Source organism: Lactuca saligna, chromosome 2 (genome assembly GCF_052625555.1).
Source record: "Lactuca saligna cultivar CGN05327 chromosome 2, ASM5262555v1, whole genome shotgun sequence".
Classification (NCBI taxonomy): Eukaryota; Viridiplantae; Streptophyta; class Magnoliopsida; order Asterales; family Asteraceae; genus Lactuca; species Lactuca saligna.
Genome location: NC_136418.1, coordinates 18,704,916 through 18,726,112, shown reverse-complemented (window position 1 = coordinate 18,726,112; position 21,197 = coordinate 18,704,916). Strand labels below are relative to the sequence as shown.

General features: G+C 31.7%; 1 protein-coding gene across 1 annotated transcript; it reads left to right on the top strand.

The window, feature by feature from the left end:
* The first annotated feature begins 16,768 nt into the window (after positions 1-16,768).
* Positions 16,769-20,889, top strand: LOC145028793 (uncharacterized). The gene is made up of 6 exons (XM_078977531.1): positions 16,769-17,107; positions 17,786-17,985; positions 18,082-18,222; positions 18,313-18,393; positions 19,648-19,772; positions 20,647-20,889. Exons 1-6 carry the CDS (start codon positions 16,879-16,881, stop codon positions 20,693-20,695), a joined length of 825 nt encoding a protein of 274 aa, XP_078833657.1. The 5' UTR covers positions 16,769-16,878; the 3' UTR covers positions 20,696-20,889.
* The last annotated feature ends 308 nt before the right edge of the window (positions 20,890-21,197 follow it).

The following is a 21,197-nucleotide window of genomic DNA, read 5'->3' as shown; positions in this document are numbered from 1 at the left end:
TATATATATATATATATGTGTGTGTGTGTGTGTGTGTGAATGTTCATCACATATAACTCACACATTAAATTCACTACTGTTCCCCTTGTATTCGACACATTTTCTTACCACAGCTATGCTATTACACGATTAAGTTCACTGCCTAGTGTGCGTGTTAGACCAGTTGTGATAAATTCAATTTTATAAATTTAAAACTTAGGCAATATATATATATATATATATATATATATATATATATATATATATATATATATATATATAATCCCACATCATTTTTATATGATTATGTGGTTATGTGTGAGAGACGTAATGATTGAGGTATTTAAGCCTCCACTTAAGGTTCAAGATTTCTCTATGATTAAATGGTCATTATCATTTTAGGGATTATCATATGCCATTTTACATATCAACAGTCATGCTTAAGGTATGTCTGGTTGAATCAGTTTTGGACTTCGACATGGAATCATCGGGCAACGATAAGCGAGCCCGAAGTGGGGGAGAATTGGGTGTTCTTCTTGGAGGATCAACAACCATATGGTTACTTATGGTCTCAGTGAAAGGGATCTGAGGAAGATACTATTGGTTTTTGAGCATTCTAACACTCCTAAGTATACATGCAACCCTAAATATCTTGGATCTATGTTTTCTCTATTACACATGCAAATATGAAGTTTCCAAGATATTACCCTATACTAGCATACAAATATCATATACTTGGATAATAAAATAGATATAATACATACCTTTATGATGTAACTTGTCTTCATGAAGCTTGAGTGCCTAGTGCCCCAAGTGTGACACCTCAAATGGTTCACACAACACCATGAACACTTGGAATAACCTTGAAAATAAGGATACTTTGGTTCTTACTAGTGAAATCGGCCTTGCCCTTTTGTGTACATACACTAGTGCCCATTTCACCAACCAAGGACATCTTTATATAGTGAAGATATTAGGGTTAAACCCATGACCCTTCATTTTATATGATCTATGGGTTAAACACTTCATGGACTATCCATGAAAGCTTAGCTCAACCTAAATGAACTTGGCCCATTACACATATATATCTAAGAGCCCATATTTAATTAGTTCATTTTGATCACTTAATTAATTATAGATTAATTCTTGATCAATACTAATTAAATAATATGATTATATATTAATATATTAGAACTTATAATATATTAATATAAATCACTAGTATCCTTTTTCCTCAACTTGTCTATCCAATTGTCCCGATGCCATGCAATCCAAATGGACCATGTCGGGTCGGGTCAAATCTTACCAATTATAGTTATGGACTTAGACATTAATCCAACAATCTCCTAATTGGATAAGTCTAAACCTATTATTGAGTATGACTTTAAAACCCGACTAGAAATCGTAGCTCTCAAAAGCTTCTATCGAACTTTGACGTGTTAATTGAACTCTGATATTGTCAATGACTTGTCCATTAGATAAGGGATCATATATTCCTCCATTATAGATATCATATGGACTAAGACATGGATTTTAAATCATTCTCTCTGTCCTTTTATTGTTTCCCGATTTCCGATTTATATTGACTGACTGATTAAACAGATCAAATCAGTCATGGCTTGGCCAAGCACTCACATGTATCATCATTAAATCATCGAGGGGCCCACAAATATTGCTTTTATCCCGAAGGTAATAGGAATGGATAAACTTTGACTCATATGGCTTGTTCTACTAGTTTTTGAATCATACACAAAGGCACGTTTTATAACATCGAGTTACCAAATGCATTTTCGTGTAATCAATGTATAACCAACTCATAGTAACAACTCATATCTCTAGGTTTGAAGAATATAAAATATTATCATCTCATGATCACTCGTGATAAAATCCATGAAGTGATTCAAATGAGCGCGGGTTGAATCCAATACTCATAACTTATGAGCAATCATGAGTGTTGTAGCACCACTTTGTCCAACATCTTAGACCTCTACAAGTCAACCTATGAAAGTCTTGATTCATATCTACTTCCAACATATGACTGATTGTGGATGGGTTGAATAACTTAGTCATTCGGGAAGAATGACCTAGTTTATTCTGGAAGTCAAAACATGCAAAATGAAACACAAGAATAATTGAATCTAATATGGTATCAAAACCTATGAATATAAATAAAACACCTTTTATTTATCACCATACTGATTACTCATTATTTAGTGTTTCGGTTTTATCAACTTTATACTTGAATTAAAAACACTAGTTGTCCCATGCTCCAAGCATGTACACTATGTTTTTCTAAACAATATCTTTTCCATACACTAAGTATGCACTCTATGTTTGTCTATGATCCTTACTTTGTGAAATAAACCAATTGAACATAATTTCAATGATTCTAATTTCACACTCCCAAATCCTTATCGAAAATGTAATAATTTCCTATCATTTATCGAAATCTGTTAGATTTTAAACTTATATGCATAGATCCTCTTGTAATGACTTTGTACAAAGTCACAAAGACTTGTCAAAAGACATTACAAAGTATTCCAATGGAGATCAATTCCATGGGAAACATCCTTCTTGCATTAAGTTTTCTAATCTTACACAAATTGAATAACTTCCACTTATGGAATCATTTCCATATTCCCATTTTGACTATCACTTCTGAAAAAGAGTTGCCTCTTTTCAGAATATGTCAATATGGTCCTTCCAAAAATTATCACTATACTTCCAACTGTCCCTGAGCAACCAATCTTTGGTAAACCTTAGATTGTCCTTGACAATTACTTAATCATTTTAGTTATATCAAATGCTATACCTTTTCCCCTCTTAATGCCCCAGGCATTTGGAAAATTTATAAAGGATAAATATTATAGCACATGCAATCGTTCCTGTACCCAAAGCAAATGGGACATGATTCATGATGTCTCACATAAAGACATGATTCTAGATCAGTCTTTTGCTACAATATTTTTATTTACCATGTTTTCAAATTTTGATTGTGAAGAGGGATGCCGTAATCATAATCGAATTTTGAGAACGCAATATATAGAATTTCCTTAAGTTGAACCAATCCAACATGAAATTCATTTATATATTCTTGACTAAATATAATTAAAACTAAATTTAAGCCTTTTAGAATGATTAAAATCTCAATCTAAGCCTCTTAGAATTGAAATAAAGCATAATTTCCTCTCCCTTAAATATATCAAAACAACTTATTCAACCCCTGCAACCTCACAAATTGAAACTTTTGTTTTTTATAATTAACATTGTTAACTTGCAATACTTATCATAATTATCATGCTTCCACTGACATGATGATTATTAGCATAACACTTATGCTCCCACTAGCTTTGACATGTATCTAGAAATTAGTTGGACTTCTAGAAATCAATACTTTATTGACTTTCTTACCAAAGTTCAGATTTCTAATACTAGATTGCTTTGATAAGACTTTATCAAAATCATACACCTCTCTTAGATAGCTCACAGGCGTGTCTAAACAATTCAGAACTATGAAAAGGGACGTCTTAATCATAGTCTCAATTGTTTAGACCTTTTCCATTTCTCATAAGTCCATGTTAGTGTGCCGGTTAACCAAGCACGCTCCACTAACGACTTTGAGAATTGCAAATATCACAATTGTTGTCTACTTAAAATGTACTTGGTGGAAGTGTTTCCTCACCATCATTTCATGAATCGGAGAGAAACCTTATGACCCTTAGATTTTATGGTGTAAGTGTTCTTATCCATGTGAATTGTCAAAACCATAGTCACAAGACAAGGATAATGATAAATCCAAACTCATATGGACTGACCTCAATCTTATTTTCTTGCCACCTGGCAGCTTAAGGGCCTGCCATTGCTTCCAAGTTGTTATGCAACCAATTGAGAACTCTAAGAACTCATATGCAAAGCCAACCTTAACTGGAATGGGCACAAAAATAGAAATATGTCAGCACAATAGGTTATAAACCTCACGTCGTGTGCTAATGTTAAACTATAGGTTTTTATTCTTGATTAGATCTTGAAATTCTTCCAGGACCTTTAAGACTCCCACTATCCTCTTGACACATAAGACTCACTTGTCAAATATTCATGAGATAGTTTGGATTCATTATCAAGACAAACACTTCACACAATTGGTCTTAGTTGGTCTTTGTTTTATCCAAAACATCACAGCTTACCAATTTCAAATGTACAAGAGTAGGATACTTTTACTCTTACATTTGACTAGTGTTAAGAAACCTTCCTTTAAGATATGTAACTCAAGTTACAATCCTGGATTATGACTCTCAGAATTGTTTTTGGAACGGAGCATGACTCATCTTCTTGATTTCATCATTTCAGCAATTCAAGATTCATCTTCTTAGTCATAAGAATACACTAAGATGACTTTAGAGGACTAATTGCGACATGATTTCTAAATCATTAAGATGATCACAAAACATGATGCTAAAGTACTCTCCCATCTTTTTAGATTTGAGAAACTTTTATCTTTCTGCCTAAGTTGATTCTTCTCATTCGTTCTGCCATACATCGAAACTTTTCCAATGTTTTAGAATTATACTTTAAACTTTTAAGTATAACCATATTTACTAAGCTTTAGTAAATCATGATGGATAGTCGTATTGATCTTTTGTGGTGGACCTGACCAGTGCACAAGAATGTATACTCGATCCCTTAGTCCTTCACTTGATTCACTTAAACATATGAACAAGGAATTAGTCTTAATTTTCCAAAGATGAAAATTCTCATTCATCATACAACTTGCATGATTCCAAGTTTCAATCCAACTGAAACTTGGGTGATGAGAATATTTCCTTATTTGGTAAATTTAGACACTACCACAAATGAAAGAATCAAATCCACTTTTCAATATTACTATCATTGGAATCATATAAACAACAATTTTTCACCAATGCAATTGTAAGGATACTTAGAATAAATAAAACCAAAAATTTTATTTTAAAACTTTGCGGAAAACTTATTACAATGCAAAAGTATATGAAAAACTTGTTGTTATCTATTCCTAAGCAATATTACATAACTCCTAAGTAACAGCTCAAAATTCTAATCACCGAACCATACGATCGAAATCCATCTTCGCGATCAGAATCAGCATATACTTCCTTCTTCACTTTTTCTTTGATTCTTAAAACATCAATATGTGACCCAGTCACATCATGTAATAAGAATCTCAGAATAGAAACTTAACAAAGTTTGATAGTGGACTTTACTTGAAGATCTTCCATGTAAATTTGGTAGCTTCGTAACCAATGCCCCTTACCATGTACCACTGTCAATGTCCATGGAAGTTTGGGAAGTTGATCTTCTAATCAAATTTGCTTTACCAAGGCTCCAAATCATTGCTAATTCAGTAGTACCAAGCAAATAGATAAGATCATTAAGGGTCATGTCATAGTCTATTTCATAGTAGTCCCAAAGGTAACTCTCTATGTGACTTAGAAAGTGATTGAACATCCAACTTTCTTAAGACTTTGACATCTAACTCTCCCGGTTTGTCAATATGTGACTTCATCTCCAAGATGTGAGCACACATAGACCTTGCTTGCCAAGAGGGCTTGAGTGACCTTGAACTTGTGGGTTAGGGAGAATAATTGGAGGAGATGGAAGAAGTGAAGTTCCAAGAGATTTAGGAAGATCATAAATGTCTGAACTAGACATCTTTTTGGGAGATATTCAAGATAATTGATTTGAAGTCCTTAATATAACACCCAATATGAAATATTAAGGCTAGGACCCAACACAATATTTTATAACTTGGAAGAGGGATGTTGTAATCAAAGCTATAGAATATTTGAAGGTAGGTGAATGACGATTCACCAATTTCCACCATGAAAACAAAATAATTTAATTAGGTTTTACTTGGATTTGAAACTCATAGATCTTTTGAGATTCATCGAACTGTTCAATGACATGTTTCAATCTCGAGTGTGCCATTCAGGTTTTGTGACTGGGATGCCGAAGATAACAAAACAAGGTGTGAAGTAACCATGCAGATTACTTGGTACTCTTAAGTGTTTACCCCTCAATCGATGTGTCGGTTAACCACACACGCTCCATCGATACTATGATAAATATTAAGCTACCATTTTTCTACCTTGTTAAATACGAGTTAGTGTGCCGGTTAACCACACACGCTCTACTAACTGATTTAAACAAAGTGCAAAGTGTAATTTCATGGATTAGCACCTTATTCACATTTTCCTAAGTAACTAAGATTGGAAATTTATAAGTGTTTAGTTACTTAGTATTTATCATTATACTTATAATGAAAGGAGAATTATAGTCCTTGTCCTACTCGTTTGGCCAACGACCCTCCACCAGTCAAGGAAGCGGTGGGTGGGAGTGGACACCTATTAAACTGCCATTTTATAGGCAGTAACCTTATACCCCCCCTTATAAACTGGCTTCGTGAATGAGGCTTCTAATGATAAGACAACTTGCTCTTATACATATATATATATATATATATATATATATATATATTATTAACTTATAATATTATAAAGTATAAGGGTTGAATTTTAACTTTTAAAATTCTAAGGGCTTAACTTGGAATTAAAGTATTCATGGGAAAATTTTACAAATTCCAAAACTTGAGGGCAAGTTTTGAAACTATTCGAAACTTTTCATTTCATAACTTATGATTTTAATGGTTCATTAAAATGAAGACTCTTCACTTTTATGTAACCTCTTATTCTTTAATAACACTTTTAAAGAAGTGACTCTTAAACATCCATAACTTTAGGACAAGTTATGGAGTCATAATAATATTTAATGAAAAAAAACTCTTCATTTTTATGTAACCTATGACACTTTTATGAGTTTTAAGATTCATAAATGTGACCTTTTATGTAACTTGAGTACAAGTTACAAAAACACATTTATGAACTACCTCTAGATTAATTAGGATTGAAAACAACTAAAACATAATTTTTTTCCATTAATCTAAACTAACTCATAAATCAAGGAAACATAAAACTTTTGGTAATCCATAACTTATGGAGTTAAATGCTTGTTTTATGATGAAACTTTTCATGTTCCATAACTTAAGAATAAGTTATGGAATTCTTTAAAACATTAACACTAAATTTTGTAACTCCATAAAAAACTTTGAATCAATTTTTTAAAGCCTTTTCATATCCATAACTTATGGAGGTTTCATAAAAAAACACTCTTTAGATCAACCTTTTAAAACTAATAAAATAATCATATCATTTTATATTTTACTAAATTTGACCTAATTCAACTCATATAGAAAATGATTCAAATTTTACAAATAATTAGTTTTTCACAAAAACAAATAATTATCTTAAAATTTGACAAACGTCATGTTTTTTTTCCTTTTTTTTCAACTTTGAAAATAAAAACATTTGCATTAATATAACTGATTACAACCCATGGCTCTGATACCACTGTTGGGTTTTGAGTATTCTAACACTCCTAAGTTTACATGCAACCCTAAATATCTTGGATCTATGTTTTCTCTATTATACATGCAAATATGAAGTTTCCAAGATATTACCCTATACTAGCATACAAATATCATATATGGTGGTTGTCGAGACCACCAAATAAAAAACAAACCCTTGATACGACAACATACAAAAATGAATTGTAGTAGCGGTAATAGGGATCGAATCTACAGGGATTGGTTCGAATCAAATCTAAGAAATAAAAATATAAAATTATATGGGGGGGGGGGGGGGGTTTCAAAATGTCAAATGCGATAAAAACTATTTTACAAAAATAACAAAAATGGAAAATACAAAATCTATAAAATAAAACGTTCCAATATCGGGATAAATCACAAGTTCAATTAATTGACTAATTATCATAATTTTGTGGTGCAATGAATTTAATGGATACTAATGTGGCTATAGCAATCTATGAAGTTTGAGATCACCTAGACTTTTCTTAGTTAATACAATGGTTAGAGAAGCTCATAACACATTTTTTTTAGTTAAAGTCATAATTTCCATGAAGCATGTAATTAATGAAAATTAACTAGCATTAAGATTTAAAAGTCACCAAATCCAAGAGGAGTCAAAATGCTTTCACTACCATATTGGAGAAAATATTTTCATGATTGTGTGAAAGATAAGCAATCACAAGAACCATTTGTTGCTTGTTAATTTGAGGATCTATTACGTAATCAAGAAATTAACCAACAAGTTAAACCTTCACATATCTAAACTCATGATTAAAGACATATGAACATAATAGATGTTTTACTAGAAAATACTTTCATAGCATACCATCAAAACCACACAAAACTATTCCTAATCAACTAATTGTTCCATAAATTCACCCAATATTGAAAATAAAAACTAACAACACATAATAATAATAACAATAAAAATGATAGAAATTATACCAATACCGATTACGAAACGAAGATAACAAAGCTTCTTGAAATCGTCACTTCTTGTTGCTCCAAAAACTCCATCCATAATCCAAGTATTAATACAAAAATTAACCTAACCTAATCTAATTAAAAAGATAAATAACTCGTTAACAAATTATGATTGTGAAATCATAAATGCAATGTTCCAAAAATAAAAAATAGAAAAGAGACAGAAGACAAGAAGAAAACCCAAAGAGGCGCCGTTCTTGTTCTTCCCCTACACTCACTGTGTTCTTTCTTTTTCTTAACTTCCAAAAAAAATAAAAATGCCCTACTTGCGTGACTTGCTTTTCTTCCACCACCAACACAAATGTATTGGGCTAATAAATAATTCATGTGGGCTGGTGGAAATTAAAATTTGGGCTGGGCTATTTAAAATCTGAAAATGGGCTGCCACACGCTTTATATATTGGGCTGCCATAGCTAAAGCTGGCAGCTTCACGAGGCCAAAAACCCAACCAAAACTAGTCCAAATCCGCTCATTTTTTGTGAGGTCTAAGATTGATGAGTTCGCAAGATGTTCGTAAAATTTCAGCTCAATTGGACGACGTTTTCCCCTCCGTCTGATCGCTTGAAGAAAGCTGCGCAAAGCTGTCGAAATCTGAAATTTTAATTTATATCGTTTTGTTTTTCTTTTCGCTTTCGGATTTTGCTACGAGACTTCAATCGTGATTGCAAGGAATTCAATGTGGCTTTAACAATTCTCCAAAATACCATCTTGCTCGAACAAATCTACACAAAAAAACTTAAACGAGTAAAAATATTCAAAACAATAAATCTAGCGATTTAATGCAAAAAGAATATTAAAAATGCTAAAAGTAAAAGAAAACGATTGCTAAAATATATACAAATAATCGAGCTATCAATATACTTGGATAATTAAATAGATAGAATAAATACCTTTATGATGTAACTTGTCTTCATGAAGCTTGAGTGCCTAGTGCGCCAAGTGTGACACCTCAAATGGTTCACACAACACCATGAACACTTGGAATAACCTTGAGAATAAGGATACTTTGGTTCTTACTAGTGAAATCGGCCTTGCCCTTTTGTGTACATACACTAGTGCCCATTTCACCAACCAAGGACATCTTTATATAGTGTGGAGATTAGGGTTAAACCCATGACCCTTCATTTCATATGATCCATGGGTTAAACACTTCATGGACTATCCATGAAAGCTTAGCCCAACCTAAATGAACTTGGCCCATCACACATATATATCTAAGAGTCCATATTTAATTAGTTTCTTTTAATCACTTAATTAATTATAAATTAATTCTTGATCAATACTAATTAAATAATATGATTATATATTAATATATTAGAACTTATAATATATTAATATAAATCACTAGTATCCTTCTTCCTCATCTTATCTATCCAATTGTCCCGATGCCATGCAACCCAAATGGACCATGTCGGGTCGGGTCAAGTCTTACCAATTATAGTTATGGACTTAGACATTAATCCAACTGACACAGTGGAAGTGCATCGGACTTTTGGATTTAATATTAGTCAAGATTCTACATGTTTGTGAGGGATAAAGGATTATTCAGAATGTGAGTGCAAGGTGAGTTGCTATTAGATACATACCTTCAGGGATGTGCATGTAATCCTCGTATCGAAAGCTTTTATGTGAAGATCCTGTTGCGGCCACTTGTTCCTGTCTAAAGCACTGAAGATTTGGTTAGAAGGTGCATGATTCGCTCAGGTTAAATGTCGCTTGGAGGGTTGGTTAGCTCGCTGAATCGACCACTATTTTAGTAAGGAAAGAGCTATTGTTGATTTACCAACCAACTTTAGTGTGTGTTGGATGCATCCTTGCATGGATTTTGTTCGGTAGTGAGATTGTTCAATAATTTTCGAGTTGTATCAGTTGATAGTACTATAGGTGCATTGATCTTTCGTTAAGGGTGGTACGATGAATATTTTGACTCCTGGTTCGGGGTTGGAGCAGTGTTGTTCAGATTCCGGAAAGGGCCTCAAATTTACACTCCATTTCAGCAAGTCACGTTAGTAAGGCTGGTAAGGAAGTCGATCCAATCGTAGTTCTGACAACATTCAGATTAATTTTGGAGTTTTCCTTCGAGCAGGAAGTTATTCGATAAGTTGTGCAGTTGAAGGATTTGATCAGCTAATTAAGATTGGGTTATTGCTTTTAGTTGAGAAGGTTTATGGTTGGGTTGCTTATTAATATGGACTGGAAACACCAATTAGAAATCTTGGGCTCTTATCGCTATGGATTATGGACATATAGTGGAATTCTTAGAGTTGTTTGAGGAATTCAAATTCTCTTGTGTCCAATAATATCAAGCATGGATATTAAGGATCAATTGGTTGAAGTTTTGGGTTGACTAAGGAATTCGAATGGTTATGAAGATTTCTAGAGTGAAGCTGAATCCAAGTGGGGAGAATCGCTTACGGATTACTGGGAATATTTCTAGATACAGGTCAACTTGGAATTCCATAACTAAGGAGAAGTGAGTAACCAGTTAGGTTAGCGTACGAGTCAAGGACTATGCTAGGGATAATGTTAGTGGTCAGTTGTAGTCAGGGAAGAAAAAAAATTGTGGATTCAGAGTTATCTCGTTTGAGGACGTGAAGCAACGGTAGTGATGCATGTCAGATTCGTAGCTTGGCTCAAGTTGAAGGTTGTGTTAAGATCTTTTTTCCTTGTCCTAAAAAGTCGGGGGTTACAAAAAGTTAGAATCCCTATTAGGTTATACAAAATGGGAGATGGAAAAGGGGATAACATAGATGACATTTAAGAGATACTGCCACTAGCGTCGACATACCCAAAATATTGCATCTGCTCTTGATACCATTCTTCCTCTTTCCTCTATTCTTTCCTTTTTCCCTTCTCCCCCTTTCTTTCATCCTTTTCCATCAGCATCGCCGCTTCAAATAGCACGAAATAAATGGCATGAATAAATCCAATATGTACCTAGGCATAGTGGATGCCATCTGGCACCTCTTCATTTAGCCTTATGTTTTGAAAAAAAAACACAAATGCATTGGGAAAGAAAACATGATATAGCTTTCGTTGGACCCGTGAAGCCTTGGTTAACAACAAAACACACACACACACACACACATATATATATATATATATATATATATATATATATATATATATATATATATATATATGTGTGTGTGTGTGTGTGTGTGTGTGTGTATGTGTGTTTGTGTGTTGTGAAATACAAGCTAAAGAAGCCAAGGGTTGAACTTGAAGGTCCTCTATGAATTATTAGAGATGAAGACTCAAGGGTTAGCTACAACCGGACCCAAAATATGCAATTGTCTCAAGTTATTACTCCACCTTATGGATGATTTGAAAAGAACAGAATGTTAGCATTTTCATATCTGAAAGACAAGCAATAATTCTTATTGCGGATGATGCCTGTCTTATAACATTTAATTGACTTAAGAATAGATATAAATTCTATAAGATAGATATTGATGTATGTCTCCTATTTCAAACATTTTGTAATTGACTTGAGCTACTCACTTAATATCTTTACATTTGTTATTTGTGTGTCATTAAGAAAAGCTAAATGAAGCCACAAATATGTATTCGAGAGAAAAACACATTTGATTCTTTGATTGCCGATAAGAAGGTGAGAGCGGTGGGAGGATGATGTGGTAGATGTTCCATAGAGAAAAGGTAGAGGTTGCATTTTTTAGGTTAGACGAAGATGATATTCTACATAAATGAATGGAAACTACATGGTTATTTAACGCGTCTACTCACAAAAAATAAACAAATTAAATATGTTAGTTTGACATTTCAGTATGAAATACAATAAGTTTGGTTACTTTTATTTTTACTCAAACTTAAAATGAGAAGTCATCAAATATTCAAACATATTAGATATGTCAATGCTAACTATCTTTAATTGGAATAGTATATTGTGATTAAGTGGCTGGTTAAATCCCACCTAAAACTAGCTGTTAAATGTATATTAATTGAGTGATATTTCGACATATTCACGTTAATTTAAATACCATTTATAATTATAAGTATTGATAAAAAAAATTGCTAAGCATGGCATTGTAGTGTCAGATGGTACACAGGAACATGGGGGTGTCAGTTACGATCATTTAAACATGAATCTTACATGCAACGAAGTAGGTTTATACATAGTTATGTTACATAAGTTTCTACGCTTAGAACCAAAACAAGTAAACTATATTTTATTTAAAAATGAGATTTATAAAATTTACTTTCAGTTATTTATGAAACTGTGAATTATGTCATGTACATATCACATCAATATATTAGTATGAAGTAGGTTTACACATTGTTATGTTACATAAGTTTCTACACATGGAACCAAAACAAGTAAATTATTTTTTACTTCAAAATGAGATTTATAAATTTTATTTTCGGTTAGTATGAATCTATGAATTATGTCATGTACGTACCAAATCAATTTATTTTGCGCCCTTAAATAAAAAAGCTATGAATTATGTCATGTACATACCACATCAATTTATATTGTGCCCTTAAATAAAAAAGAGGCAATTAGATGGGGGAAATGATTCGTATGTATAATATAATTTTAGGAAAATGACACATACGACCTATGAAGTTTCTAGGGTTGACCATTTTAGTCGTTTAACATTTTTAGTGGTTTTTTAAGGGAACAAATTTGGTTTTTGTCGGTTCCAATAGGTCCTTTTTGAGAAAACGAAGGGGTAACCCGGTTACCCCCTATGCCACCTCATTTATTTTATATTTTGATAAATTAAAAAAAACTAAAAGGTCTCATGCCATCTCTCTCTCTCTCTCTCTCTCTCTCTCAACTTAAATCAATCTTGCTCCATCATTGCCATCACCTTCTTCCTCACTGGAAACCACCATTGTCCGCCATAGAACCACCGCAGCCCCACTCCAAACAACCCTAATATATGAACCTTATTTCCTATTCGATCACCGTTGGATTGGGAAGGCGGAAGCAACAGAGTTGATGTGCTACCACCACTCAGTCACTGCTGTTGTGGTGGGTGGTACCCATCATCACCAGTGATATTCAACATCCATCACTCCTGCTGTTCTTGGCTCTAATAGGCGACGACCAGAAGAGAGTAATGACGATGAGGAGCTTGCTAGAAGAAACCCGTAGAACTACTCTTTTTAATTTTCGACCTAAACACCTCCAAAACAGAAAAACAACGGAATAAGGAACTACATATATCTGTTTAGGACCGAACCCATCATCGGGACCATCCCGTCGGAATTGTTCATGTCACCGGCCACCATGGCACGTGTTGACTGTTCTTGGAGATTTTTGAATGAGTTCTAAACAGAAAAGAAAAAGGGTTACCTAAGATTGATGAAGGAGTAATGAAAAATGATTGGAAGCTGCTTGAAGGTCGAAAAGAGATGAAGACAGGAGGGAAAATGGTGATTCTCGCCGGTTCTTCTTCTCCGGTGAACAGTGCTGATGGTCCTCTTTGCGGTCGGAGGCTTGCTTCAACTGGGCATGGCGGTGGTTTGGTGGTGATTGGATTAGTCTGCAATCAAAATAGAATGAGGACGAGAGGATGGGCTGAAGAGGGCAAGATCTTTGGTTGTTGTTGGGTTTTTTTCTAGAGAGAGAGAGAGAGAGAAAGAGAGAGAGAGAGAGAGAGAGAGAGAGAGATGGCCCCAATTTTTGTCTATATGACCTCTAAACCGTCTAAAACAAGTAAAGAGGACTAAAAAATAGGTTGTCCAGAACTTGGTTCCCTCATAAAGCTACGAAAAAACTTAAATGACTACAAAGGTCAAGCTTAGAAACTTCATAGGGCGTATGTGTCATTTTTCCTATAATTTTTCTCCGTATACAATAATTTATGTTTTATAAAATTATATAATATATTATTTCAAGCATAAATAGTTATACAAAGAAAAACTATTATGTACGAATCAACTCCCAATTTTATAACATTAACCCTATGATTGTGAATTATACATTGAAACCCGAAACAAAAATATTAACCGCAAGCGTAAACTAAACCATTTAAAGAAAACTAGTTTAGTTATTTTTGTTTAAAAAAAAAAATCAAAATTTTTTGCTTCGTTTAACATTTTCTTCTACTTTAATATATGATTTTTTTTTGTCATATGTCACACTCTCATTCATTTTTCCAAATATCATTTTATGGTTATTTTGAATTGATTTTTTTTCACATGTTATTTTATGAGTTTTCCTATTTTATTAGATTTCATATAATATTTTAACGTATTAATTGCAATAAATATAGTAATAAATGGATATCAATTTTATTAATTGGCTTATTTTCTAATTTCAAAACTTTCCAAATTAAAATCCATTAGTTTCTTTTGTTTATTTATTTAAATTATTTGATTAAATTAAAAACTACAAATTCTGATTTATAATTATGAGGTATCAACTTTTAATTTTCAACTACCAAATAATATTGTCAAGCTTGCGGTAAAGGTATTTATAGTTGATCAAATATAAATTTTTCAAATTAAAATTAGAATTATAATATGCTTATCAACATAATTTTAAAGCTTCTACTTTTTTTAAAACAAGTAAAAATAGTTTCAATTTAGAGTATGAGTTTAACACTTTTATTTTAAACAAATATTTAAGGTTACTTTACCCATTTTAAAAGTTTATAATTACTTTGTGAAACCATTTGAGTTGTGGTGACTTGAAAAGACATGCAAAATATATAATGTATAACTTATTGATCTATATTCAAATCCTAACACTAATCACCCCTATGAGGCTAAGGCATGAAACAAAGTCTTATGTTTGCAGTGGGGGATTAATCGGTGCATGAAAATTAACCCGAAACCATGATTAGAAAAATTCCCTTTCCAAAAACAACATTTTATACAAATAAAACTACTAACTCTAAGTTATTTGATTCCAGCTTTTACAACTTCAACTCCAACTTCAAGTTAATATCTTCCAAGTATCATATCATAAACAAACATACCACAATCATATAAAACACCACTTATTAAAGTATAAACTATGTTCTAATATTAAACTAAATTTGATTAAGATAACTAAGAACTCGGGTTGATTTTGGGTTTGAAAAGTTGTTTTTAACTTGTATACTAACATATCAATAAACTATCTTCATGTAACTTGTAAAAAAATTAGCTTATAAGTTATTTTAAATTATGTTTGGCACACAACAATTAACTTATTTTTTTGAGCTTAGATTCTTATATTTGGAAAACTAACTCTTTATTAATTATAAAAAGTTTAATTAATATATATCAAATTATATAATTTTATATATTTCAGTTAGATTAGACGATCATTTTTATCCATTAATTTGTTTTTTATTTATTATATATCTTTTCATCTAATCTATTGAATTTATAATTCTTGCCAAACTTTTAAATTGTAATAAGCATGGCTGTTAAATCCTCATTTGGATATTAAAATCTTACAATTTTAAGATCCTACAAGTAAAAAACAATACCAATCTCACTAGGATATATATGAATTAAGATCTATAATGAGATCTTAAGATCCGACTAGGATCTTAAGATCTTAATACGATCCGATCACACCTTTATAGTTTTATTATATAATCGATCCTAAAAAATCATTTTATTTATCTTGAAATCGAATATTGCAACTTGAAAATCCCTATATATTATAACAATTTCATCTCGAATTAAGCAAGTTATACTCATAATATTCTATCTGTGATAAGTCTTTAGTTGTATATAATAACGAACTTTGTTTCTTTTTGTAATTAAAATGTTTTCTTTCTAATTTTTACGTTTTGCAGCAACAAAATTTATGATTCATGTTTAAAAAATTCAAGTCAATTGAGTATAAACATATTAATCCACATCAAGTTATAACATATATTAAACACCTAAGTCCCTACAAGCAAATTTGAATATAAATTCATTTTGGTAGGAACTTTCGATACCGATCTGATCTTACGATTACGATCCTACAAAACATAAAACGATCCTACAAAATATAAAATTCAGGGGGTGTTTGGCTTAGCTTTTCAAAGCCAAAAATCCTTTTTGGAAAAGAAAAAAAAGCAAAAAATGTTTGGCAAACTAGTTTTAGAAGCTACTTTTGAAGTTTTTACATAAGGTAAATCAACTTTTTGGAAAAGTTACTTCTTGTAACTTTTCCAAAAAGAACTTTTGGGGTTTGAAAAACTAAACCAAATACCCCTCAATATTTAACAACTATGGTAGTAACTAATAAGTACCTTATTTGTACAATTATGATAAAAATTTAGAATTTATTTGATACATTCAAAAAGATATTTTACATGAAATGAATCCCGTAAATGAAGGCATTAAAAAGTTACCAGACAGTTTTGGAAGATAGAAAAAACACAAAACATTTCCCAAACTTACCGACCACAAAACCCTTATAGATGGATGTTACGCGGCTTTACGCCAATTTCTAGAGAGAGAGAAAACGTTAGATTTTAGAGAGAGAAACAGAAAGACGATGTCGATGAAGGGTTCCAAACGGCCGATCCAGGTGGTCCGGACATGGGTACGGAGGCAACCGCCGAAGGTGAAGGTGTTCCTGGCGTTTATCTGCGCCATCGCCGCCCTCGTCTTTATCCGTATGGTGGTTTACGATCACGATAGCCTCTTCATTGCCGCCGAGGCTGTCCATGCTCTCGGAATCTCTGTTCTTATTTATAAACTCGCCACCGAGAAAACCTGCGCCGGTAAAATCATGCATTCGCCCAATTTTGCTTCCTCTGTCGTTATAATTTCTCAATTTCCCCTTTTGCATGCATCACTGCTCCAATCGGTTTGTTGACGGCGATCAGTTTATGCAAATCATCGTCTTTTTTTCGTTGAATGTGTTGTTTTTGGATTCTCATTGAAGGTTTTGTCAAAATTGAACTGAATCAATAAAAAATTGTCAAAATTGCATGTCGAAATTTTACTGTATACATCTAATTTCTACTCATTTCTTCCCGAAAGAGCTGCGCTTCGATGTTGTAAAGTTCAAATGGGTTTAATACATACGTCCAGGCGTTTAAATCTCTAACCTAATACTCTCGAAAAACAGATTAAAATGGAATTCAGTCAACTATTTCACCACCTACAATGTTAAATCTGTACAATTTTTTTTTTTTTTTTTTTCTTTTGGCCAAAAGTTTAGAATCCACAAAAATTGTCGCATTGCATATGACCATGGCTGATTTTTAACGATCGAAACTCATTTTCTTTCAAAGAATTTTTTAATCTAATACTATTTCGAAGAATTTACTTTCGTTAATTGATTATCTTTGTGGTATGCTTGATTATTTGATTGGTTGAGGATTATCGTCTGATTTTCATCAAATTTCAATCAAGAATATCTAATCGCGCTACTCTTAATTGGTGATTCATTTCAGGTCTTTCACTAAAATCACAAGAACTCACAGCAATCTTCTTAGGTTCTAGACTCTACTGCAGTTTTGTAATGGAATATGATGTGCACACTTTGCTAGATTTGGCTACATTAGCAACCACCATTTGGGTTGTTTATATGATGCGTTTTAACCTAAATGCAAGTTACATGCATGAAAAAGACAACGCCCCAAATTATTATATTGTAAGTTATCACAAATCTCAAAAAGACACTATTGATTGATTAATTAATTAATACTAATACTAATTAAATTGTTTATATTTGATGATTTGAATGTAGGTGATTCCTTGTGCTATATTGTCTTTAGTGATTCATCCTACAACACAACATCACATTATAAACAGGATTCTTTGGGCTTTTTGTGTTTATCTTGAAGCTGTTTCAGTGCTTCCACAACTTCGTGTTATGCAGAATACCAAGGTCTGTAATTTTATAAATATTTTTATAAATTATGAATATGGTATGAAAAGTTAAAATTATAAATCCACTGACTTGATTTTATTTGTTTAGATTGTTGAACCATTTACAGCACATTATGTGTTTGCTTTAGGAGTTGCAAGGTTTCTAAGTTGTGCACATTGGATTCTTCAGGTATATTTAATTAATATCTATATATCTTTTTTTTTTAACTTTCCATGACACATAATACAATAATTGGTAAAGAATTCTTCATTGGTAAATACATTATGCACCCAAAAGGAGTTTTCTGTGTGTTTATTTTCATGGAAGATGTGTTTTTTTGCAACTTTAATGGATGCTTGGTATAATGGAATAAGAGGAAGGAATTGAAAGGTTTATTCTACTCAAGTGAAAAAAAAAAGTCTTTTGTTTTTTGTGATGGAATAGAATGAAACATTCTTGAATGAATCAGATTCCTTCCATTTTGTTTCATTCCATCATGGAATAAGTTAAAAAATTGAGTAAATTACACGAATGGTCCCTATGGTTTAGGGTAATTTGCACATTTGGTCCCTAACTTATTATTTTTTTTTTTTAACTCGAAAGGTCCCTCTGTTTGTTCTTATGACGTACTTGGTCTCCGTTTTACCTAAAAAGACTATTTTGCTATTGATTTTTTAATTTTTTAAATAAAACACCCCCAACCCCACCCCCTTACCTTACCTTACCTACCCCACCATTTTCCCTATTTAAATATTGGTCTTTTTATGTAAGATAGGGACCAAACACGTAACAAAAAACAAATAGCAGGTACCAAGCGCGTAACGAAAACAAACAGCAGGGACCTTCCGAGTTTAAAAAAAAAATAAGTTAGGGACCAAGCGCGCAAATTACCCCAAACAATAGGGACCATTCGTGTAATTTACTCTAAAAAATTGTAATATAACCCATTCTTATATATATGTAGTCATAATCTTATTTGGGTTTAATGAACATGTATTATGTTTAATTTATTATTATTATAAATAAAAAATTCCTTAACTATACTAAATTTTATTTAAATTTAAATAATTTATAGAGTAGAGATAAAACTATTCATTGTTTTTGCACATAAAATAAAAAACTCATGAAAAGTTATTCCATTGCAACAAGCTTAACCAATCATTATTGATAATATCCAAACATTACATTATGGTAGTGTTTGGTAACGATGGAATTAGAAAAGGAATGGTTGATTCCATTGAAATAAATAAAAAAAAAAGTTTTTTGTTTTCCAAATAAAATGGAATGAACAGACCATCCATGAAGGAATCAGATTCCTTCATGTACGGTCCATTCTATTCAACCAACTTTTTTCTGTTTATTTGAACGGAATCAACCATTCCATTCCTTGTTTGATTTCACAATGGAATGACTGATTCCATTCCATTCTATCCAACCAAACAGGTGTTGGACACTAGAGGACGGTTGTTGACAGCTTTAGGATACGGATTATGGCCGTCGATGGTTCTTCTTTCTGAAATTGTCCAAACATTTATACTTGCTGATTTCTGCTATTACTATGTTCAAAGGTTCTCCATATTTTCTCCTTTCATTTTTTTTTTTTTTTTTTAAATTTACATTTTGTCACAATTTAAAAAATTATATTTTGTGTTTTTTCCGGAGTAAACCTCATATTTATTTTTTGCCTGAAAAGAAACATGTGTTTTATTTTCATTTTTCAGAAAAAGGCCTGAAGTTAAAAAAAAAAATTTCCGAAAAAAACCATCAACCTTTTAAATGCTTCCAAATAAACCCTGAACATTTTTAGTTTTTCTCGAAAAAAACCTAACATTTTACAACTGTTTTTGAAAAAAAAAAAATGACTAAAATGGCCAATTTTTTATGAGATTAACCAATTTTTTATTTACATTTTGTGACAACTTTATTCTATATATTTGGATTAATCTCATAAAAAACCTTATATTTTTTTTTGTTTTTTCCAGATTAGACCTCATTTTTATTTTTCTTCCGAAATAGATCTTTTATTTTTTTCATTTTTTCCCAAAAAAACCCTCATTTTTTAAAACTTTTTTTGGAAAAAAATGGTTAATCTTATAAAAGACCTTATACTGTGCTTTTTCATGATTAAACCTCAAATTTATTTTTTCCCTGAAAAAGACTGTATTTTTTTTTCTTCCGATATGGTCCCTTTAGTCATTTTTTCCAAAATAAAAAATTGTAAAACGTGAGGGTTTTTTTTGAGAAAAACTTAAAAAGTTGAGGGGTTATTTGGAAGCATTTAGAAGGTTGATGGTTTTATTAAAAAAAATAAAAAGTCCTTTTCAAGCAATAAATAAATTTGAGGTTTAATCATAAAAAAACACAAAATATAAGGTCCTTTTTAGATTAATCCAAAAAAAAAAAAAACACAAAATATATTTTTCATCTTCTTTTTCTGTGCAGTGTTATGGGTGGGCAACTTGTGTTACGTCTTCCTTCTGGAGTAGTGTGAGTTGAAAGATGGCAAAGTTGATTTGACTAAAATGCCCTTATAACAGAGATAGTAAGCAACATCTTTTTTTTTTTTTTCTTCTTTTTTCTTTTTTACTTTTTTTTTTTTGCATGCATCTCCTTTAGGTTACCATAATGATCATTACCCCTGTTAACTTATTGTAAAGTTTGTTTTTATTTATTTTAATTTGTAGAGTTTTGGGAGTTATAATTTCCTTGCAAAATCTTAATTGTTTATTTCTTCATATAATTTCATTGTTTTTTTGGAAAGTTTATCAAATTATATTAATATTTTCTCTTGCTATAATTAGATTATGTCATTATGAGGAAAAAATTGAAAGTAAAATGCTAAAACTGAGTAGATTTTTTCAATGTATAATTCGTGAATAAGAAAAAAGAAGTGAAAATACAAATCTCTTGATTTTAGTTTTTCAGTTTTATTAATATAAAGAAAGAAGAAGAAAATATCAGTATGTAAAGTTGTGCATATTGGTAACAAAATA